At 35.8% G+C, this 24821-nt stretch overlaps 4 protein-coding genes and 1 long non-coding RNA gene across 10 annotated transcripts in view; 1 reads left to right on the forward strand and 4 right to left on the reverse strand.

Annotated features, from left to right (window-relative positions):
* LOC128243251 (katanin p80 WD40 repeat-containing subunit B1-like) overlaps nt 1–4993 on the reverse strand; it is a 28560-nt gene extending 23567 nt beyond the window's left edge. For 4 of the 5 annotated variants that reach the window (XR_008262801.1, XM_052960890.1, XM_052960888.1 and 1 more), the window contains exons 1-3: nt 4847–4993; nt 947–1077; nt 605–640 (exon numbers count right to left, since the gene is read on the reverse strand). Coding sequence is in view for 4 of the 5 variants with exons in the window: in XM_052960890.1 (XP_052816850.1) it covers nt 605–640; nt 947–1077; nt 4847–4886 (207 nt within the window). In the remaining variant the exon portion in view is untranslated. The remainder of the gene's footprint in view (nt 1–604; nt 641–946; nt 1078–4846) is intronic. The other variant, XM_052960889.1, reaches the window with a different exon arrangement.
* On the reverse strand, nt 3095–4044 carry LOC128243252 (uncharacterized). Its single transcript, XR_008262802.1, has 3 exons — nt 3890–4044; nt 3522–3649; nt 3095–3340 (listed from the first exon to the last, which is right to left on the reverse strand). It is a non-coding gene; the product is annotated as an uncharacterized LOC128243252 (long non-coding RNA).
* A 103-nt stretch (nt 4994–5096) lies between the features above and the next one.
* On the forward strand, nt 5097–7369 carry LOC128243824 (UPF0598 protein CG30010-like). Its single transcript, XM_052961790.1, has 3 exons — nt 5097–5293; nt 6174–6222; nt 6713–7369. Exons 1-3 carry the CDS (start codon nt 5156–5158, stop codon nt 7177–7179), a joined length of 654 nt encoding a protein of 217 aa, XP_052817750.1. The 5' UTR covers nt 5097–5155; the 3' UTR covers nt 7180–7369.
* Nucleotides 7370–10114: 2745 nt separating this feature from the next.
* LOC128243422 (GPI mannosyltransferase 1-like) lies at nt 10115–15785 on the reverse strand. Of its 2 annotated transcripts, XM_052961198.1 has the most exons (7): nt 15760–15785; nt 14581–14739; nt 13561–14087; nt 12947–13097; nt 12295–12402; nt 11514–11618; nt 10115–10701 (listed from the first exon to the last, which is right to left on the reverse strand). In XM_052961198.1, exons 1-7 carry the CDS (start codon nt 15772–15774, stop codon nt 10279–10281), a joined length of 1488 nt encoding a protein of 495 aa, XP_052817158.1. In that variant the 5' UTR covers nt 15775–15785; the 3' UTR covers nt 10115–10278. The 2 variants fall into 2 exon arrangements, with proteins under 2 accessions (XP_052817158.1, XP_052817157.1); XM_052961197.1 differs by lacking the exon at nt 15760–15785 and having other exon boundaries at nt 14581–15753.
* Nucleotides 15786–17789: 2004 nt separating this feature from the next.
* LOC128244874 (uncharacterized) lies at nt 17790–23373 on the reverse strand. Its single transcript, XM_052962983.1, has 6 exons — nt 23251–23373; nt 21811–21997; nt 21000–21142; nt 20545–20686; nt 19758–19944; nt 17790–18021 (listed from the first exon to the last, which is right to left on the reverse strand). Exons 1-6 carry the CDS (start codon nt 23273–23275, stop codon nt 17962–17964), a joined length of 744 nt encoding a protein of 247 aa, XP_052818943.1. The 5' UTR covers nt 23276–23373; the 3' UTR covers nt 17790–17961.
* Nucleotides 23374–24821: the final 1448 nt, after the last annotated feature.

Raw genomic sequence — 24821 nt, forward strand, 5'->3', positions numbered from 1 at the left:
TATCACTTAGTTGAAAACGTTCACTTAGATATTTAATGAATACGGCCCCTGGTTTATGTAACATTTTTTTAGAATATAAATTACTGGGTTAGACAGGAAATAGAATAAAATTTCTAAATTAGTATTTATGTACTTATTACTTCAAATTAGGAAGAAAATACCTGAAACAAACTAAGATTCTATTGAACTCTGTGTTATAAAGGTACAATAGTCTTATTTTATAGACAAAACATTTCAGTATTTTTTTCTGATAAAATGGATAATATTATATATTTTATTATATCCATGCAATTTTAAGTACAAAAGTAAATATTGTAAAATTAATCCAATACCAGATATATAATATATATATATATATATACCAGAAATAAGCATACTTTTATAAACATCTATATACAGATTTAAAAAAATATATTCTGTATACATTGCTTCTGTTAGTAAGTAATTTTTACATATATTATACACTTTGCCAAAATGGAAACCTTTTCATGCAAAAAGTCCCTTCATTTCTTTGTCTTATTGAAAGATATTACAAATGTAAAACTCCATCTCCTTTTCATATTTCTGAAGTTCATGCTGAAGCTGTGCTGTAATTTTTACTCACCAATACTGGTTCAAATTCATCAATGTTTGAACCAGGCTAAAGAATGCATCATTTGTAAGTATACTATATTATTATTTTCTTTAATTGTACAGCTTGTAAGTTAATTACCAATATCTTTAATAATTCACTAATTAAACTCATTAAAAAAGGAAATACAACACATTTCCATTGATAAAAATCAGCATATTATTTGATATTAAACAAAATTACAAATACATAAAGTGGTTATATCATATCTTTCAAAGTGTTAGATCAAACCACCATTTCTTAAATCTTTCAAAATAAACGAGTTTTTCACTTTAAAAAATGTTGTTCCCTTGCAGTCATGCAAAGCCCACTCACCATAATGCAGTTTGGCTTGCCAGCAGTCCACAGGTTGACCTTTCTGTCCTCACCACCAGTGACCATCACCCGGCCGGACTTCTGACCAATGGCCAGGCAGTTGACATTCCCCCCATGGGCTACAAACTCCTCTGCAAAACAATGACTTTAAATTGAATATCCAAGATTAATGAAGAACACTAAATGACTCGAGTATGACAAATAGGGTTGAAATTGGATTTGCATACTGCTCTTTGCATCAAGTAGGGCTTTCCATGAGAATAAGTGATGGTGCTTGGGCAAGGTGGGGGCACCAATTTTCACAATTTAGGGCTGTAACGATTCATTGGTGCATCGTGAAATCGTGTTTCGGTACCCGACGATATACTGTATCGTATCACATTGTAAAAAATCTTGTGTATCGCGTATCGTTACATTCGTTACCTCTACCAAAGATTTGTATGCTTACACTTTCCAAACATCTTTGCACGATTCGGTCAATTTGTTAACTTTCATTTTTAACTGTCGAAACAGAGAAAGCCACTTCAGCTGCATTTTCACGAACAGCAGGCAGAGCTAGCAAAATACGTTACAACTAGTTATCTTACTTATCTACACCGTGTTTATTTTTCAAACTAAAATGAAAAATGAAAATAAAATTATTAACAAATATGCAATTTAATTTTCTTTTTTTAAATTTGATTAACAAAAGATATGAAAAAACTGGAATCTGTGAGCTAGTTGTATGCGAAAATGCGGCTGAAGTGGCTTTCGCTGTTTTGACAGTTTTCAATCATCTGCAAAGTCAAGAATGGCGGAAGGAAATACTACCGGTAGTAAAGAGAAACCCTATAGAAATGCGCCGGCAAAATATAAGTCAAAAGCTTGGGAGAACTTTGGTTTTGCAAAGTCAGACAATAATAAGATTTCGTGTTAGCAATGGCTACGTTTGACTTGTAGACTAATGTCAGCAGTGACGTGACAGTAGTAGACACTAGCTAGTAGACACCTGACTTATCTCATGCTTGTGCGATAAAACACATTGTTTTTGTTTGTTTGTTTTGTTTTTTCATTTCAAGAATACAAAATCAATGAGATCATACCTGCATTGGTGTTTTCCTTTGGGATCAAAGTACAAAACAAACATTTTGTACTTTGATCCCAAAGGAAAACACCAATGCAAAAGGCAAACAAAAGACAAATAAATAATACTCATTTAATAACAATAATAGGCTCAACAATTAACATTTAACAAAGAGGCAAAACTAAATGAACAATTTTAATTAAATAAAAATATTATCAATAATTAATGAAAATGGCAAACATTAACAAATAATTATATTAATTTAATAATATAGCAAACAATTTACAAAATAATAAAAACATTAAAAATATAGTTTTGGTAAGGATATGCTCAACAATTTACAAAATAGGCAAACATTATGTATGTATTTCTTTAGACCTTGCGGTCAAGGATAACCCGTGAAAGTGCACGCACTTATTTCCAACGGGGTCCTTTGTTTTGCTGAAGGGACAGCACTGAAGAGACAGTGGTGGGATACAAGGAAGTCCGGGTGCCATACCCTAGCTCTTTTTCGAAGAGACCACTTGGTTCTTTTACGTGCTAGCTTTTACAGCGAAGTGGTTGAGGTGTCGACAGCGAATCAAAAGGTATTGGGTTCAATCTCCCATTTGGACATACACTCTTTCTTTGACTTAAATGGTGTCAGCAGGGCTCATCCTAGACAGAAATTTTAGGGAGAAGTGAGAACGGGGGAGGGCGCGGAAGGGGGTTTCCCCCTCTTGCAGGTCGGAAAATTTTGAGATTTTAAATGTCAAATGGTGGGTTCTGGTGTGTCCTGGACAACTTTTCTATGCATTTAAATAGGTGTTTAAATTGTTTTAAAATAGTCATACTGGTTGTTTTTAGTTGGAATTAATTTGTTGTATATATCTTTAAAAAAAAAAGTCAAGTTTCAAACATTTTATTACATCCAAACCTATCATGCACACATAAATATATATCAGAATTTAAATACATGATAAATAAATAAAATAAGCTTATAAATACAAACAAAACTAGCTGAAATCAAACAACATGACATCAATTGTAAAAAAAAAAAGTAGTCAATATATCATCACATTCTAGTTCTCAAAACAAGAAGCACTATACACTTGATCAGTCTACACAATGTAGGTCTCAAGGTCAGCCGAGATCAGCACCTATGGCCCCGGCAAGCTGGAGGTGGTACTGAAATTCCTCCTTGGAGAGCTCCCGCTTGGCCAGGTGGTAGGCAGTCTTAAGGAGCTTGACCCCAAGCTCATCATCCTTGGACAGTTTGGCCAGTACAATTTTCTTCATGGGTTCCTGGAAACTCAGAACTGTCTTTTCCAAGGCGGCCTTGTGCTAATTTGCTGAAAATACACAAAATATTTCACAGTATCTCATCATTTTCAGGTGTCATTTAAAATAATTTGGGCATATATTACAACATGTTTTAAAATATATTAAGCCAGACACCTTAAAATTAATACCACTTTGAACTGATTTATCTACGGACTAAGCAATGCTTCTATTGTTTTAATAAATACTTACACAAGCCATGTCTCTGATGATTGGTTGTTTTTGCTGGTTGGTCATGTCCACGGGCGTAGGCGTTGTCCAACTTAGCACCTCTACAAACTTCGCAGTGCCAATTTTTATCTGCATCTTCGTTGTACCAACTGAAATTATTTTGACAATTTGACTTTTTGAATGATTTCTTATTTGAACTGTCGATCATGTCATCACTTTCAAAACATCGTCAGCTTTACGTTTCAGGCCTGGGGAATCCCGCAGAAGCCACGTAGAAAGCATGATTACTATTAAACAGAATGCAAAATATCTCATATATAGAATATTGATGTGAACCGTTCGAAGAAAAAATAATAATGGAAGCATTTCTGAAATAAAAAACAACAAACCTGGAACTGTGATTCGCACTTGCCCTTCTCGCTAACTTCGCGATAATCACACCCAATTAAGTTCATTTGTCATCAGTGCACATCATTTAAACCGCTATTGTCATGAAGTATAAATCCTAATTGGCACTAATTGACATTTACAAACATCGGCAAGTGTAAATATTAATCCCTTACAATTTTATTACATCGATGACGTAGCACATGTACACATAGTCAATGGTGCAAACATGTGCCTCGATTGAATAAAACAAGCGTTCTCATTGGCCGAAGTCAATGGAGCATATTTACTTGGTTTAACACGATTGGCTGTTTGTCAATCGAGCTGACAGTCGGGAGGCGGAGTCACTCTGTTTTGACAAGCGTTAGTTCTTAGCGATATCAACTTTTTGATCTTTGAAAAAGTCGGCGAAGTTGACTTCGCTTTGATCTTAGAAAATAGCGAAGTTGCCGCGGGCAGGGCGACTTAAACGCCTAAGTCGCCTGGTAGGATGAGCCCTGGTCAGAAGTAAATCAGTAGAGCCTAAATGTAATGGCACGGTAACAGAACCTGTACAGGTCACTACATCCAGGTTAAGGGTGTTACGGTCTGGTCCCAATAAGGTATAGTGGGAGGGGTGTAGTGTCAGCCATAAAGAGCACTTCCAACAGCCTTGCTGTTGAGCTAGCTTTATAGCAAAACGGTTGTGGTGTAGACTGCTAGGCAAAAAGTTATGGGGTTCTAACCCCAGTTTGAGCATACTCTCTTTCTTTCAAGTTAGTGCGTTTAACACATTCTTAACAGTTCCTCCACATAAATGAAAATAACACTCAAATGTTTCTGCAATGTAATTGAGCTCATTAGGGAACAAGAGTTTTTAAAGTTTGTATCATAAATTACTTTTATGTTTGTTACTTTAAAAATTCCACAAATATTTGAAATATGAGTTTTAAAACAGTTCTCATGAGTGAAATACTTACGGAGTTTCCAGGCTCTTTTTGTTTGTGGAACTGCAGTCATTGTAACTGCTTTTCTTTGTCAACAATACTTTAGTAGATCATACGTTACACGTTTTAAATAAATGAAAAATAAACAAATAAAGTTGATTTCTCATGACTTGTCAACCATTTTTCTTACTTCTTTGAAACATTTATTCTGATTGGATTAAATCAACCCGAGTGTATAAAAAGGTCCAATCGAAACTAACGTTCTATTTATTGGATAGAAAAATTAAGCATGCGCAGACGAAACAATGTGAATACACTTCGGCAAAAGTCAGTTTCATAACAATGAAAGAAAAAGCGCTTTTTAAAAATATAAGACCTGTCATCAGCAAAATCTATGCCCGACATGTTCATTATATACAGGGGCAATCACCTGATCCGAAGACGCGTGAATATTTCTATTACATAGACCACCAAGGCCAGGTAAAAATAAGTGACAGTGGAGCATTTTAGTTATTTAGGTAGTCCTACTCAATAGGTTATCCACTACTAATTAGTTTCCCTACCCTAGTATTCACACGAAGTGTTTATTTAGGGGTACTTATTAGATTATGCACTACTAATTTCCCTATACATTTCAATGCAAACAGTGAACACTTCAGCTAGGAAAAAAATGCCATTTCTAGCGGCTCAAGTATACAATATATTTCCTTTATACTGTATTCAATTCAAAACCATTTGATTTAAATAGTAGAAAAGGTACATTTCACATTTCTCCTAAGAAAATTCACTCACTTTAAGGTTTTGCACTATTAATAATTTAAGGAACCCATATTGCATCAGGCAGGAAGACAGTAAAGGTCTGTTGCAGCAAAAAAAAAATATGATCTCCGAGATGAAATATATTTTTGATATTCCGTAGGATTTTAACTACTAGTATAACAACTATAAATAATGTGCATCACTCAGACTCAAACAGAATATCAATCTGAAGTAGCATTCTCTATCTTAAATATAGAGAGGGCTTACATAACAACATCCTGGTTCTAAGCATTTATTTGTAATGTTCTAATTGAGGTAAAAACTGTAAATCATAAATACTTAAAATACTGCAGTAAAGGCATGATAATCACGACAAAGATTGGAATATAATCTCATCCTATCATAATAAATTGTTATGTTGGATTGCTGATTGTAAGGAGGTTTTAATTGTAATCTGATGTTGATTATAAATTGACAGAGTTCCTATTTAAGACCTAAGACTGTAATCTTTAAAGAATGAAAAGATCTCACTTTTATTTTCAAGAAATGACCAAAGCTCAAATCCTAACCACCTATGTAAGTAATGCATTTTTATTTTTAGCTTTTCCTGGATGATGCAAGAATGAAAAACTTCACCTCATGTTTCAAAGGTAAAATGATACTATTATATTATTCTAGAAAATGAATTACGAGTATGATTTTTAAACACGATCTTTGAACAGGTAAACAATAAACTTACATATATATTGTTGTGTCAGATACAAACTTGTTTTTAGCTCATCTGTTTTTCAAAGAAACAAGTAGATGCTTGACTTTTAATAGCATTATCACAACTTATAAACTGCTTTAGATATTACATGAAACTTAGTATAAACGTCTTCAGTGACAATATACTCCTTAGCTCTTGCTTATATAAATGTTGAGTTATGCCTTGACCATGAGTTGAACACCTTTGACCATACTGTGACAGTACGCACATGTAAATGTGGCAAGGCCTACAACTTCGGTTTTACTATGAATTTTTGTTGAGTTATGCTCCTTGAATGACTGTGAAATACTGTTGAGTTTTGGCATATGCTTAAGGTGTTTAAGGTGCTCTTGTGTAAGAACATAGGTAACTTTTTCTGAATTGTTTTTCAGAGAAGAAGTTTCTGGATTTCTTTTTCTCAAGACTGCGTTTAAATACAACAGACAGGTATTCAAATGAGTTCCCTTACCTGTCGCCCTGTGGACGAGAGAGAAACTACATCCGATGTGACGATCGACCAATTGTGTACGTTCATCTCTCTGACAATGCAGATAGTTCTGAAGACATTCTATCCTATGGATATGCCGGTACAACCAAACTGTGTGTACCCTTTCAGCCGGAGAAAGTGTGTATGCTGCCTGAATCAGGACGAATTTATCATCCAGCGGACCCCACAGTTGGTGGTGTTGGTTTGATTAAGTCGTCTATAGCTATAGCAATTAGTAAATACTTTGATTTTGGAAATGGCGAAGACAATCCACCAACTCATTTCACCTGGAAAGATGTTAAGTATACATTAAATAATGATTTAATAACCTATATAAACATGGACCTGTCTAAAGCAGCAGAGAAATTGTGATGAGAAATTGCCATCATTTCTAGATACAAAAAAGTAGTGGTTGTACCATTGAGTGTTAATTTTGAATCAATCAAGTTTTCGTTTCAGATGCATTTAATAAAGCTGAAAATTACACCATATTGTGAAAAAAATTGTGTACAGACTGCAATTACTAATTTGAATAAACAACTGGAAGATCCATAAGATTTTACCTTGCCTGTTTATTGGTAGGTATTATCACAGCCTTTCTGTCATTATAAGGGGGGGGGGGGGGCATGTCTGTTTATCTGTAGGTATTGTCGAAGCCTTGGTGTCATTGTTGGGTGGAATATTTGAATGTTGGCTATAACTTGAAAACTATTTAGACATTTATTAATATGATAATTTGATCTATACATGTTCATATTGACCAACTACTTCTGTAGCCAGAAGAGCATATGCTCGCATCGGTCTGTAAACACTTGGTTGTGGCTGTGATACAGTTTTCAATTCTTATTGTATCTCAATCTAACTTAAACAGCAGCTTAATATCCATGGGAGCTTAGGTGCCTTTCTTGAACCAGTCAGATCTGCCCATGCATGACTAGATTGTGCTCCTTAAAATGCTGCAGCCCTAGCGAAAGTATACTCTTAAGGGTAGCAACTTTGTACAGAGATATTATTATATTTTCCTCCCTGTCACAAGAAACTATGTAGTTTACGTGAATAAAAATCTGTTCTGTTCTGCTCTGTAAAACATAAACAGTTCACTGATTGCTTCTGTTTTGAATGTGCGTTCAGAATGGTATAAAAAACATACCCCATAAGTCATGCCAGTAGAGCATCGGCCCTCGTGGGCCTCTTGTTCTTGGAAAACAGGCAGGCTATGTATGAGGTGAAAGGGCACATAACTCTAGATTAACAGATTGTTTCCCTGGCACCGTCGCACTCTTAAGCTTTAATCATAGGATAATGTATTCAACATTTTCTCAGGATTTTAGAAATGACTTTTTGTGCAAACATTTTGGAAAATTCATCACAAAGATCTACCGATTTATTGATATAAAGAATTATTTTTCATTTGAAATTAGTGAAGATCTCTAGCCCATTACCTATGAAATGATGCCTAGAAAGAGGCCTGAGCCTATTTTTTGTGGGTCTGGGTCAAATTAAATTGATTACCCAGTATGTTTTATGAGAATGAATGTAATAAATTCCACAAGAGCTTACTGAGATCTTGCATTATCGTGCAAGCATCATCAGAAAAGGCCATAATTTGCATTGAATCTGACAGTGTTATATAACATGATTGTTCGATAACCTTATATTCATAGCTTGAGTGTTTACCAACTAATATGCATGAATCATATATTAATGCAGCATGATAGTGCTACGCATGCAAAACCAGGACCAAGCTGCAATTGCACCTTGATGGCGACTAGTAGCCCTCCTTAAAAACTTACAAGAGTGTCCCCAGAGAATATGAATGCTTGCCTACATTTTTAGTCAAAAAAAGGCATTACTCTACAATTTTGAGGTCAGAGTTTTGTGTCTCTAGTAAACTGTGTACAAAGTTCCATGTAATTATCTAGAACATTTATAAAGTTCTGGCTAAGTTAAAAGTTGTTCATGACTTCTTCCGACTGTAAAGGGACATATCTTGACATTTAATAAAGCCAGAATAATGGGCCTTGTTACACATGAGTATTGTCACAAGTATGTGTGAATATCTTGAGAGATAAAATTATGGCAAAGTTAAGCAAGAGTCATGGGCCTTGTTACACGTGAGTATTGTCACAAGTATGTGTGAATATCTTGAGAGATAAAATTATGGCAAAGTTAAGCAAGAGTCATGGGTCTTGTTACACATGAGTGTTTTCACAAGTATGTGTGAATATCTTGAGAGATAAAATTATGGCAAAGTTAAGCAAGAGTCATGGGTCTTGTTACACATAAGTGTTGTCACAAGTATATGTGAATATCTTGAGAGATAAAATTATGGCCAAGTTAAGCAAGAGTCATGGGTCTTGTTACACATGAGTGTTTTCACAAGTATGTGTGAATATCTTGAGAGATAAAATTATGGTCAAGTTAAGCAAGAGTCATGGGTCTTGTTACACATGAGTGTTGTAACAAGTATGTGTGAATATCTTGAGAGATAAAATTATGGCAAATGTAAGCAAGAGTCATGGGCCTTGTTACACATGAGTGTTGTCACAAGTATGTGTGAATATCTTGAGAGATAAAATGATAGCAAAGTTAAGCAAGAGTCATTGGCCTTGTTACACATGAGTGTTGTCACATGCGAGTGTTTACACATGTATTGTCACCAGTATGTGTGAATATGTTGGCCGAGTGAATTTTTTACACTTCTTCAAATAACCAAGGGGCATAACTCAACAATTATTAAGGTCAGAGTTATCAGCCTTGCTATATGTGTGCCTATTGTCTGGTAACATGTGTACCAAGTTTTACTTAAATATCTTTCATTTTTTGAGGATGGACAAGTTTTTGCAAGATGGCACTTCTGCCAAGATGGCGCCAACGATACCAAGGCAGTATATAGCCAGACTTTTCTTTATTCTTTGAAAAACAGACACGCTTAAAATGTATTTGAATATGTTTTACATGTAAAACTTTTGATCTTACCATAGTTTAAACTTATTTATTTTACAATGATAGTGGAACAAGTTATTACAATATTATATTAATCACTATCGTTGGTACAATGTTACGCAAGAGTGTGGTCGCGTGTTGTGGGGAAAACTGGCGTACCCATAGGACACCCACTTGTCCAGCTTGGTGACCACAAACAAAACTCACATGCACCCCGGCTGGGAATCGAACCTGGATCCCCTAGGTGAGAAGCGAGTGCACTAACCACTGTGCTTACCAGACAACCATCTTACCATAGTTTCAATTAAGTCCCTTGATAAGAGCGTTTTCTTATTTATGAAGTTAATAATATATCAACATGAAATTTTCATATTTTATTTCACAACATTTAATCAATAGAAAAGTTGGTTTTTACAAAATCAAGCATGATAAAAGTCCCATTCAAAAGGGCAATACTGATGTCAATAAGCACCAAGTAAAAATAAATAAATTCATTGCACCAAAAAGCCATTAAACTTAAACAATCTATTGAACACTGGACCTAGTCCGTGTACTGTATCTTAAGGTTGGAGATTCAACCTTTTTAGGAGTTCTCTTCCTTGGAGAAACAGCTTTAGTTTGTGTTGTGTTCATGGTCTTCGATCCATCACTTTGCATTTTTTCTGAATGAGATTCACTGCTGTCCTCCTTTTTTGTCGAATTTAGTTGCCTTTTAGACTTTGCTGAAGATTTAGTAGTGGTCCTAGTCTGAGTCACAATCTGAGTGTACTTGTAGCCATCTTTGGCCTCAGATGAGTCACTCTGTGTTTTGATTGGTCGATAATGGTCCATGATAACATACATGATGTAACAGTTTATAAATAGAAACACAAGTCCTGCTGCCCATATGTACAGAAAGGTGTTCAAGCCTTCAAACTCCAAGTAGTAGGCTGGCAACAGCCACAAACCCTGAAAAAAAACAACAGAATGATGTGGAAAAAAAGTCTTAAACAAAGAAAATACGGCTTTATTTGTTATACATGTTTCAGCTATTGCGACTTGTCAGTTACAATCGCCAAATAATGGCTACTTTCTTGTGCTGCAAGTCTTTAAGCTGCATTCCCACAGACTGTCCATTTTGACAACTTTTATTTTTTTGTCTTGGAATGAACCATTTTTGTGTTGGAAACCAGAGACTGCTAACAAAAGATCAGTTGAGTTCCAGGACCCAGGCGTTCTTCAGTAATTGATTGTAAATATTTTTTCACAGGTCACCGCAACGAATAACCTTAAAATTGATAGGGGTTATCTGCTGGTTATTACCAACCTGTCTATTAAGTTTGAGGCTCCTGGGCCCATGCATTATCCTGTTATTAACAGGAAACTGTAGGGATGAGCAGACTTATTTCTTAATGTCTGACAGAATATCCGCTTACCATATGCCTTAAAATTGATAGGGGTTATCTGCTGGTTATTACCAACCTGTCTATTAAGTTTGAGGCTCCTGGGCCCATGTATTATTCTGTTATTAACAGAAAACTGTAGGGATGAGCAGACTTATTTCTTAATGTCTGACAGAATATCCGCTTACCATATGCCGCCGTAATATTTCACAGTATTTAAGTTTTATTTAAAATTACCTTCCGTTATCAACTTTGGAGAGTTCTTTAGACTGCAAATAACAGGGGTCTAATGTGGTATACTGTGTGTACAAAATAACAAGAAAAAAAGATTTAGATATAAATATGGAGATATTTCTCGACTATTCTGTATGTATGTACCTGTCCGGCAAACCAGAGCCCCAGTGTGACCGCTGCCTTCAGTTTAGATATTCTAGCCATCAGGGGTAGTACCAGGGGGAGAAGACACAGGTACCACAGGAAATACTGTAAATATAAGATAATAAAACAACATAAGAGTCATGTAAAGTTGGCAAGGAGACAGTAAATAGTTCAAATAACTGATTTTACAAATATTGTCAATCATGTTTTCACTCATTTTCTTGATAAATCACTTAATAGGCTTATCGTCTTGATCAGATCACGGTGCCTTTTAAAGCTTTTTTTAAAAAAGCAGTTCATAAATACCAATAAAATGCCATTCATTTAATAAATTGATCATAAAATTGGCTTCTTTTATACATATACCTTCAGTTTACTGCAATTTATTTGGAACTTTTTTCCAAATCAAACATTCCATGCACGGACACAATTTTCCAATTTGTCAGGTACAAATGTATGTATCATTTTTCAAGTATAGCACCAAAATTGAAAAAGCACTAAATCACCGATCAAATTTTAAAAACATATGCCTGGTACTAGCATTACCATTAGTTTAAACTGTAAAAATATTGTGAAGAAAGATATTTTAACTTAATATGCTTAGTCCCTCTGGTTGGCATAATGTTGCCGGAGGGTGAGGTCTTGTGCTATGGGGGAAACAAGAGTACCTGTAGTAAACCCACTTGTTCGGCTTGGTGGCTACAAACCAAATTCATATCCCCAGGCTCTTCACACTAGCACATAGCTTACTGTACTAAATTTAACTATGTTACCAGCTTACCTGCGAGGTGCAGACTTTGTTGAAAGTGACAAAGGCATAGGTGTTGAGGAAGAATGCTAGGGCTGGCTCTTTGTAGTACTTGAAGGAGAATACCAGCATTAAGGCAACCTGGAAAATGAATTTACCTGAATTATTTGCAATTTCCATGTGTTCTATATATGATCACCAAGATGGCTCAATCACAAAAATGTGTAAAGATATTGAGGCCACTTAATCATCTCATCAACAAGCCGGTAACAAAATACTGTAAGATCAAGATATTTAATTAAAAATATACTGGCAAGTTCAAATAAACTACTATTATAGTTTTCAGATATATCTCACTAGAACCAGGAAAAAAACATGAAAAATTGATCATACAATACAATTATTGATAAGTTTGTCCCATTGTTGATTGATTAACTGAAAGTGCAACAACTCCATTCAAATCACATTGCTGTAGATGTCGTAGCCCAAGAACTCTTTATACTATATAAATATGAACTCAATTCATTCTGAAACGGTGCCTTTATGTTATGACATTATAGCATGCAAAACATATAATTTAAAATCGATGTGTCATTAAAAAAAACAACACACAACAAAGATATGTATGATAAAACTCCTAAAAACTACCAGGAAACCTCATTGTAGGCACTAATATGATAACTACTTGTGGTATGAAGCAGAGCAGAGCAAGCAGTGTGGACTGTTGGGTGGCTGTCTGTTGGTACAGCATGTAGAAATATGGGGAGAAGTTGTGTCGTATGTCCTGACGCGTCACATGGTACAGGTATGTGTGCTCCAAAAACTCCCAACCATACCTGCAATAATTATACCGGGGTATTTACATTTAGTAAAGCTCCATTGTGAAGATATCGGAAATCTGATAAAAATCACTCTCGAGTAGGTTTCCTAGAAAAGAGCCACTACACTGTCTTAAGAGGCCAAGAGAACATCCCCTATTTTGGGCTCGAACCCAAAACCTCTTTAATGGAAAGACCTTTCTCACCATTTTCTTAAGCTTTATGTTCTTGAAACTCTACTCAATTAGTGCCCATTTGTGTTTTTTTCTGATAGATTGATGAACTTGTCACAAGTTCTTATAGTTTCATTAAGTGGTGAAAGTCAATCTACAAATCAATTTGATATTCATTTTCAGAACTTTATGAGTAACCTAAAAAGTCTTATTGGTATTAAGCCATAAAATAAAACTATTAAAAAAATCAGTTTAAATGCCTTCTTTATGACTTATCAAATAAATATTAAACACAGCAAGGTACTTACCATATAAAGTACATCCAAGTTAAACTTGCTAAAACCAGCCCAGCTGTACATATGAAGCACAATCTATTCATATTTGGTAACAAATATTTCAGCCTTTCTTTCCATCCAACATTTGACAGGCTTATACTGCGATCCCCTAGGAACAAGTATATGGGCAAGGCATACACCACAGGGTATATCTTGAAATGAACTGCCAGCGCGAAGACTGTTCCTGAGTAGAAGGGTTTACTGTCCTGCAAAAGTTTCAAAGTCAGTAACACAAGAGCTGACATAATAGATTCAGCATTTCCTCGGCTTGAAACAGTCATAGGTAAGGGGTTCAGGAGCCACAGAGCTGAACAGAATGTTGACAGTTTTGCTGACACCCCATTGCTTGAAGTAATGGCATATATCAAGAATCCAGTGAATATGTCTAGTATTATAAAGGCCAGTTTCCCGAATGCTGGATTCACGCTGATGTTGGGCTGTAGTAGCCAGGCTAGGAGAGGTGTGTAGCGATATGTTGCTCTCTGGTATGGAGACTTGTTCTGCAATGATCATGAAAGAGACAGATGAATAAATAACCTTACTTAAATTATGATATGCAATGCTCCAGCCAGGATTTGAAAATGGGAGGGAGCTAGGTCAGAAAGGGCACTTTTTAAGCACATTGAATGAGCCTCAATTTGGCACTTTCAAAGGCCAATGTTCAATACTATGAGTTTTACAAAAGAATGTTAGAAATGTGGCTTATTGAAGTAGTTTTAGGTTTGAACTCCGGATATATAAGGTTGTACATATTGATAATAAGCTTTTAAACAAAACAAAGGAAATATCTGATCATCTCAAGCATTCAATTCTAATAAGGGTGCACATGCTCGTATCCATGAGGACAGAGGGGAGCTACCAAAACTCAGCAGGGTGCAGCACCCTTCTATAACTCTTAACCTAAACCCCAAAATTTATAGAATCAAAAGTACATACAGTGTTGTTTTTTTCATTCCCTAGTTCTGAAAATTAACAATCTTAGAAGTGTTTTACCTGATAAACGAACCTCGCGGCATCAGTGAAAACATGGTAGTCAATGTCCGTGAACTTGACGGCCATATTTCTGTCCTGCCATTCGCCATATAGCAGTAGGCCGAGCCTTAAGCCCAGGCCTAAGACTAATATTATCCAGAAGCTTTTTGATGGAAGCATCTGAAAAAAATATACATTCATTTTTTTACATAATTAATAACACAATAAATAATGTTTCACAATTTCATATCGAAAAAAGCATATGATTTGTGTACAGATTAAATATTAGTGATATATTGTGGCTTTTTTAACTGGGGAATTTTACTGCTACGCATTAATTACAAAAAAAATATAACTGTACATTAATCATATGTTTTGTTCTGTTCATTAAAGTCAAGTAAGTTAAACATAATATTGCATCAATCTCTTTTTGCATCAACCTATATTTTGCTCTTTAGAATATGGATCTTTTCAGGAAATGGTTGCTTTTTTTTCAATTTTTGGAGCTCTTTAATTCATACCACTATATACTTGAGTGAGTCATCAACCTATAAGGCTCTTACATTTTTTTGGCCTCAATATAAAGTACTGGATGGGAGCAGAGGGGTGTACCCATCGAGACAAGTTTGAATGATACACTAATAAAAGAACTGTTTCATAAGGTAGTTTAATAACAAAAACATGACAACATGATTTTCAGTGACTTGTAGTGATTGGCAACTGGCTGGCTTTTCATTATTAATCAATGATCGATCAGACAGACAAACCTACTAATTAATTGGATTAATCAATAATTAAAAAAGGATTAAATAATTCAATTTGTGTCATTTCGCATCTAGTTTGTATTACTGGTAAATAAACTAACACTTATTGCGGGGCTTAGGAAGCTAATAATAACTTAAATAATTTTTATAAAGAAGTGAAACATGTGTCTTATTGGCTAAAATGATGTTTCCTAAAGGTAAAAGCTGAAAATTTACAATGACTTAAATCATAATACACGAATTGAACAGTAAAACCATCAAATGAACAAAAGATAAAAACAACATATTCATCTTCCTGTCCAGTATCATCTTTATTGAGAGTTCATAGATGTATACGAGTGTTGACATATTAAATGGATGTTTGGAGTAAGAAATATTGAAAAAATGCAATAATTGAAACTGTTTTTAAAAAATAAATAGTGAAAAAAAATGTGACCATGGGGGCTGCCATCTTTGAAGAGTAATAAATGAACCTAATGAAAATAGAAAGGTAAGAGTAGAGTTGTCATTATCTAGTCGAGTGTTACCTGCCCCCTAACAATACTATTCATATCGCCTTCCGAAGCAGAGCACATATAGGTCCATTTTTTTAAAAATAAGACAGTCGTCGCTTCTATATACATGTTAAATTAATACATGTATTTAATGCAGGTCAACCTGGCCCCAATTTCTCGAAACTTCTTAAGCTTAACAGGCTTAAGTCGCTTATTTCAATTAGCCAAAATACATACGAAAAATGGATTTTGATAAATGAAAAATGGTTTATTCTGATAATCATACAAATTATTCCTACATAATTTCAAAAATTTCTTGAAGAAGCTAATAAAACACATTTTATAGAACAACAAAAAATAGTGAGATTAGCTTAATCCTGTTATAAGGGACTTAAGAAGTTTCGAGAAATTGGGGCCAGAGCTACTCAAGGGAAGTTGTATTTTAAGTGGCTTGGTCATAGAACTCTCTTTTTTATTTTTTTTAATCATAAGCCTATTACACCTACGCTTTAATTCATACATTGGCTATAGTTGCAAATATTTAAATTCAACAGAAAATGTATTTTTTTTTTACTTTTTAAATAGATCTATATAACATTACATGTATTCGTACATGCATACGGATGTAAAACAAGGTGCATGTGTAATATGTGATTTAGTAAAATACCTAAACTATTAATTTTGATATAAAATCACGACTGATCTTTTATATCGTTTAAGAATTGCATTTTGTAACGTATTATGAGTATTGATGCACAGCTGGAACCTGGCGTTCAGGTCCTCCGCAGTTGCGAGTCCGTGAATTGACGTTCAGGTCAACTAAGGGGCGCAACCTTTTGACGCGCACCCCTCCCTCAGAACCGAAATGTATGTATATGGCATAAAATGTTTGCATTTGGATTTGAGTTTACTCTCCCAATAAAACTCAAAACAATTTCTGGCACGAAATGGTTCATTTGAGTCCTTAAACCCTATATCCGCTAGAACTCCCGAGTCCTTGTAGGCGACCTAGCACTGATGCAATCCTGTATAAATTGGCCAGAGGCGGGTCAAGGAATTGATGTTAAAGAAATTTTATTTCATAGTGTAATGTCCATCCCTTCATATACCGAAGTTGTTTGGGTTTTTCTATATATAATCAAGTTAGGTATTTGACTCTCAACAAAGCTAGTCATTTGATATGGCGTTAACTTTTGATGCTTGGTGATGTACATGTATTGTATATTTTAATTCTGCATTTTAACTGAACTCGGGGAAAATCCTATTTATACTCTTATGTTCGGTACATTTTTATGGATTATATGTCGGCGCATTAAGTCCTTTCACATGATATCGTAATATAATAGTAAGAGGTCAGCAGGCATCCAATTTGCTGTTCATATATCTGATAAAACATGATGTGAGGTGGTGGGGGTCCGGGGATTAAATAGCGTATTTTAGTACATATACAGTTATTTTGTACAATGAACTCGTCTGAAATATAAGGTTTTAGAGGGAATGGCCTGTGGGATGTGGGTGTGTGTGTTGAGGGGGCTTCGACGGTTGTGCGCCGACCAAAACCGTTAGCGTTGGCTCTCTCGACCAAAGTCAATTTAAATCCATTGCCTGGAGCATTGTTATGAATTTTTGTATTGACAAACTCATTACAGGAAAGTATAAAGTCTTCAAAATTCTGTCACGGACAAGATTCCCTGAGCGCCCAACTTCCTGATATCATCTGACAATGGTAGTATTCCCCAAACTTCGGCACAGTGGCTCAGGTTTCACGAATATGTCAAGGCGTGATATTAGAGAATTTTCTTGTACAATAATACTATTATTATCTGTAAGACGTGTACGTTACGCAGTTATATCGAATGGACAAACAGTGACCGTGACCATGGTAACTGCATTATGCACGTTTCACATTAAAAATACATGTATGAAAATGAATGCAAAGTTTTCTGAATGAATCTGCCGGAATCAATTTAAGTCATGTTTTTTTTCTTTTATCAACTATATCATAAAAAATTAAAGTACATTCATATAAACATGCATAAACACAAAATAAGGCATCACTTATAACTGTTCTTCGATTATACAATGTTTGTGTCATTGAAATTCGGTCCCAAGGTGACTGTCTTCGGCCGAAGGGAAATTCTTTGCTATTTCGGTTTGCCCATGCTGCGAAGGAACTGCACCAAACGCTCCTCGGTGGATTTTCTCTGAAAAGACAAAGACAGTAACGATATTCTGACTATTTTAATAGTTCACTTATAGGTCTAGATTGCAGAAACGCAAAATCGAGCATTTTTGACATTTATTTAACCATGGGTATTTTTCGATATAATTCTTATCTTTTTTCTAAGACATGCCTCAGTGATTCCATTCATCCCATTTGTTACTTTTACAGTCCAATCAAAACACTAGGATTCTAATTTAAAAATTAAGTTCAATCTAACTATAAGGTGGATATTGAATATAGCCCAAGGCACAGAAAATAGGCCCATAAGACCCTTTTTCGCAAATTTTCCATCTTATCACTTAAACGATCGTTTTTATTTCCGTCAGATATTTATTTCATGGTTGTTATGCGATATATGACGACATACACATGTATCTGATAACGCTGTATAGGGCAAACCACAATTCGGAAGTGACTTCTGTCTGTTACACGTTACATCTTTCTTCTTCTTTTTATTAAAGGGGCTGTACTCCGTATGATAAAATAGCGAAAAAAAAGAAAATTGTTGAAAACTGACATAAACTTGGCATCGATGTGTACAATGCATTGAAACTTGCTAACTGAAGTACAACATAAATTATTTAAGTTTAGCAGGTATTTCTTATTTTACCATTAAAAAAATACTGGGTATGTCTACCTGGTAGAATTCATTCCTTATGCGTGATTGGCTAGTCAGTGTTATCACGTGATATTACCGAGGTAGGTGTAAAGCTTAATTATGTCACCAAATTAGAGTGAGCGGTCGACACGGGCTCGAACCCGGTCTCCGACACAATTGGGTTTTTTTACATTTTGGTACTTTTTTACAATAATGATATCAAATCGTAGCACATTCTATAAGATAATTGTCCTGAGATTCGTTACAGCAAAAAAACATTTTTTGGTGCCAATCTGGTGTACAGTGCCTTTAACACATGGCAGTGAATCAAAGAATGTATATTCCATATCAGCTCATTGGCTACTTTCCAACTTTGTAGGTTTTGAAGCTGAATGTTAGAGTAGAATGGTGTCGTTTCGAGTGATAAAATATGAAAATCATGGATTTTGTTGCTGTTGTTTTGTTAAAAACTATGGAAGCCGTTTGGGGTCATCATGAACTGAGTACCTTCTTTTAAATCGTGACGTTTATTGCCAATTTTAAATAACTGGTATTGGAACTTTATTTAGTGGTCTATTGTCTATACAAAATGCTGCATAGAGCGGTGTGGTAATAAATGGTACCCCTACCAACCAAGAGGTCGTGGTTTCGAGTCCTGGTCAACAAGGACATCTAAGCAAAGACACCCGTTCTGGTCTCTTTAAAGAACATGGGCAAAAGAGCCGATCATCAGTCTTTCCATTCGAGCTTTATAGATGAATATCATTTTTAAACTACTTATTTTACAACCATTATGAGACAAGTTATTACAACATAAAACTGAACACTCCCGTTGACTCGATATTACTCGGAAGTGTGTAGTGTGTGCGGGGGAGGGGGGGGGGGGGTGAAGAACCCGGTGAAACCCCACTTGTCCAGCATTGTGACTACAAATTAAACTCACCAAGTCCGGAAGTCGAACCCCGAACGCATTGGTGAAAAGCGAGTGCATTAATCGTTGTGAAAGTGAAAAGGTTCTAAGTGACATTAAATAAAGAAGCAGATAGAACCTCTTCGCTTTCACCCCTCGATTTACTTCTACAATAAACGGAAAGAAATATATGATCCAGAATTCTCACCGTGAAATCGTTGACGTCGAACGCCTGTCTGGCCTGTGGCGAGATGTGAAAGCCTAGGACTGAGTTGAAAGACCAGTGGACCCAAAAGTAGAACAGCTGATCCGTAGGGGAAGCTGTGCACGTGCTGGATGCCCGGTGTTCCTCTGCCAACTTCCGCCTCATGCACCCAAACAATTTGTCTGCGTTCCTATGAGATTCCAAGTATACTACTTCGAGGTGTTGTGAACAATGTCATCAATTGCGGGTCAGTTTCTTAGACATTCGGAACTCCTCAGCCATTTTCCATCGAAATTAAATCCTCAGCCATTTTCCAACGAAAATAACCTCGGAAGTTATCCGGTACATCAGTAGAGGTAGCTCGCAAAAATTTAAATAATCGATTATTAATTGAAGTGCTTTAACGTGTATTTTGTATATCTAAGTTGAAATTGATTGCCAGTGAAGTGTTGCATTGCATAAATGATTACGATTCACAAGGGTTAAGTCATTGAAATTACTACGCGATCTACCATTTGAACCTCCTCGGCCATTTTCTTCGAAAACGATAAAAATGGCCGAGGAGCTCCAATTGCGCGATCTTCTTGTTTATTTTCGATGGAAAATAGCCGAGTAGTTCCGAGTAAATCTATGGATAACGTCACTGAGAGGGATATACGATTATGATCAACCGTGACTTTAGTGAAAGCTTTACTTAACTTTGAATCCTTTCAGTATGAATTAATTCACAGTCGATTTAAAAATAAATAATTGAAACAAGTATACTCAAACACTGGCGCGAGAGACTTACTTCTGGAGGGCGGAAATTCCGGTCTCGAGGTCCCAGTTGGCGGCAAGTGGGTCGGGCGTATTCACCTCCACCGCACACTGAGTTGAAACCGACATCGCCTGCTTCATACATACCCATTCGTACAAGAACGGGTCGCTTAAATCTGGATTTCGGGAAAATTGTTAACTATATCAGCGATTTTCTTATGGCTCTGAGAAAACACATTTTCACGACCGTGACTGAATAGAGTAAAAGTTCCTCATTCGAACCGAAACAACAGTCAAACTCGTTATGTTGAAGTCGTTGGGATTTCGGGAAATATTTTGTGATAACAAAAAATCGACATAACTGAAATACAAAACATGTCTTACTTAACCCAACACATTCGTAAAAAAGTCAACATAACCAGAACATCGACATAACAGAGTTCGACATAGCGAGTTTCGACTGTTTATACCATACTCGCATACACTCACATTGCCTTATCCAAGCAGCTGCGTCTGTGCCCTGGCAGTAGAAATTCACATTCTCCTCGGTCACTCGGTGAAGAACCGCGGTCTGGAGGGGACACTGCTCGGACAGCTTCGACACGCACCATCGGTAACTCTGAATTTGGTTCCTGCATACACACGTAATTACTCTATACCTTATACGATTAAATGGTTTCTCGTGACTTTGTACATGCATTCCAACATAGTCGACAAATACTAGGTAAGGGCGTTGTTTTTTTTTACAAGGAAACGTATTTGTATGACTTAAAGCCGCACTCTCTCACAGATTGAACGTTTCGACAACTTTTTATTTTATTTTTTTTGTCTCGGAACGAGCCAGTTAATGCGAACATGCATGGAAACTAGTGATATAAGACTGCTGACAAAAAATCAGATCGCAGATTTTCATATTTAAGTTTAAGATTTAATGTTTTATGCATTTTTCTCAAACCCTTAGTAAAGCTTTAAGCCATAAAACATCAATTTTCGAACGAAAATCTTAAAATCTGCGATCTTATCTTTTGTCAGCAGCCTTATATCACTGGTTTGCTGAGACTGACGCAATAACTGGCTCATTCCAAGACAAAAAGTAATAAAAGTAGTCAAAACGGAAACTCTGTGAGAGTGCAGCTTTAAAAACAGCGTCTGAATGGCAAAATTATGATAAAAAGAAACTCCATATACTTACTTAATGATAACTATATCTATGTATTATATTACACAAATTTATAGGGCAGACAAATGCTGCGTAATAAAATACCAGCTTGGTCAGAGCTTAAACGTGATGTGAACTTACGTGCATTTATCCTTGACCTCATTCAATAGCTCCTCGTTGGTGAGTGCCTCGTCGTGACCGAAGAACCAGGGTACGACCATGTTGAAGTATTTTACGTACGGCCGACACTTTACCTCCTCCAGAGCTATAGTGCTGTACCTTTCACACTCCGCCTGACCACCAACCATGCTGACAAGGGAGCCTAAAACTGTTTGAAGAATGGTAGATGTTGAAATCCCGTGGAAGTTTATCACCTGTGTGTGTATACCACGTGATATATTGCGTCATAAATGCTACATCGGAAGGCGATACAGTCAAACCTGTATTTGGTGGCCACCGTAGGAAAAAGGTCGAAGTGGCTGCTTAAGACAGGTGGCCAAACACTTCGACAAACCTTTTCACAAAACCGCCGCCTGGTGGAGCACTGTCAAAACACAAGTTTGGAAACAGATTTGTCGAAGTGTTTGAGGAAACTAACTACCTAATCAAGCTCTGGTAAAAAATGAAGGCGGCACTCTTTAAGCGGCACAGACTGCCAACTGTTTTAAACAAGGACTTGTTCTCACTTGAGAGATAGGTCATGTTCGACAGACACTCTCCCTTTTCAAGCGCTACGATGTTGTAAATACCTTACATATTCATTTTGGCAACCAATCACAATGGCCACTGGAGCCTAAATATGGTCAAGTTTTGACAACGGAGTTGGTTTTTCTTATTTCACTTAGAAACAACACTCCCCCATGACATAACCAGGCGTATTAAAAGTTATAACAACTGCCTGAACGAGATGTTGAAAATGTAGGTTAAAATTTGTGTTCAATTTGCGTATGAAACGTTACTGCATTACACGCTTTTATTGCATTTATTAAAAAAGAATCACAACATTATTCTTTCGCACATTCATCCTTTCAATAAAGGTATTTCTGTGGTGGCGGTTAGCTTCCATTTCAATTTGGCACTTAAGAAGTCGCGAGTACGCTTAAACATCTGCGACTCTGTTTGTGATCGGATTTAAAAACTTAAAGATAAAAAGTGTGCCGGAATCTCAAGTTCATCATCATCTTTGCTAATGTAAAATATTCTGTATATTGAAACTATCGTTGTTACCGATCCTCGGTTCAATTGATGTGTCGCGTTTTAAATGAAGCGTTAGTGCAAAGCTGTTCGACACCCTTTGATGCTTACCCGTCGACACGGTAACACTTATCAGTATTTTTTTATTTATTTGATTTTTTATTCTCATTTTTCATTCATTAGTTTGTTGTTTTTCCTTAATATCTATTGGATATATATTTGTAAAAAAACATTATCGATTGCGGAATATATTAATGTTTTGCTGTATAAAAATTATTTTTACATGTATGACGACTTGGTCACTAAAAATGTATAGAATATTAGATCGTAGATTTAATGATTTAAAAGCAAACTGAAACGTTATTTATAAAACAAAATAAACTTTACCAAACAAGATACTGCAAATATCCATTTCGTCTGAATGTGTCGAGCGAGTTCAGCCAAGTCCCAATAAACTAACCAAAGCTCACAAGTAAATAATTGGTCTTTGATTTACCATGTAAAGCTCTATTAGACTACCATCATTGTGGCATTTCTCAGAAATATGCAACAAATGAGATAAGTGGCATCCTGGAAATCACGTTGACGCGGGTAATGACTAAATTGTTTATTGGAAGTGTCCGTAAAGAGAGCATTGCTGACATCAAGTAAACAAGTGACACTGGGGACATCCAGGCAGGCTATTACGCACTGAACGGCACGGGGCACAATGCACGTACTTGGTGCTAGGCCATTCGGGATAGGCAGATTTCAGGACATTTTATCGGCATTTGGTTTGTGGAGTGGGAAAACAGCATAATTATAGGCCACAGACTACGAAATAAATTCCCTATGTCTTATATAGGCAATTGATCAATTTGGACGCGAATAACACTAATTTATAGTGCTTCACGACCTCCAACACCATACGTGAAGGAACGTTTTACATGTGCACTAAAGTGTAAAAAACGTATACAAAAAATAGGTTATAAGACAAATAGAATTAATTGAACGTAACCACAGAGTTTTTGAGAAACTGACCAAATCAGGTGTTAGGTGTACAAACAAAGCGACGAAAATGTAAACAATAAAGTAGATCAAGTAGATCCAGCATGTTCAACATGTTTTTGAAATCACGAACCATGCAGCTTCGAAACCTATATATATATAAAAAGAAGCCAATGGTCGGAGATGGTATATTAATGCTTTGATTCACTGTAATGTGTTAATTAAAAGAAATAAGGCATGTAACAATGAGTAGCACTTCCGAATTGGTGTAATTCGCCCTATAATACGAGTAATACAAAATACGGAAACCTATAAGGGCCGTCGCAACCCCGCCCCTCGCCTTTTGAACAAGTCCAAGAAAAAAAACGCGATATTTATTTTCCAAAATGTCGCATTTTTTTAAACTTGTACACTATTTTACATAGTAAAACCTCCAGGTTGTCCATGAAAAAGATTCGCCGATGCAACAACAAATATCGCGTTTTGTTAAGACAGACTGACTAAAAAACACCGAAGTAAATGTCAATTCAATTCTTTTATTTGTACAGTACTTTATGTAGTTAAACCTCCAGGCGTTTAATGAAAAAAGGGGCAGAACAATAGTGTCCCTATACAAAGTATTACAAATGTGAAAGAAAAGATATGCGAAAATGCAAAAATATATGGGTTTTATTCTTGGGCTATTAAAGTGACACTCTTATTCAAAATTAATACATACACATGTAAAACAAACATGAATTTTGAGTGATACACCCTCAACTTCTTACTAAATAATGCATTTATGAAAAATATTAATTACTTTAACAGTATTATAACTGTGTATTTAATAGATGAAAACGAAAGAATATTAAATGATTGGTGAATGCTAAAAGATTTACTGCGATTTACTATGGTCTCATAAGGTAGAAATATCGTGTTTTCTGCACATTTCTTTTAAATTAAACTAGGTATCCTTCATAAGAACCATTGTT

Source organism: Mya arenaria, chromosome 8 (genome assembly GCF_026914265.1).
Source record: "Mya arenaria isolate MELC-2E11 chromosome 8, ASM2691426v1".
NCBI classification, from domain to species: domain Eukaryota; kingdom Metazoa; phylum Mollusca; class Bivalvia; order Myida; family Myidae; genus Mya; species Mya arenaria.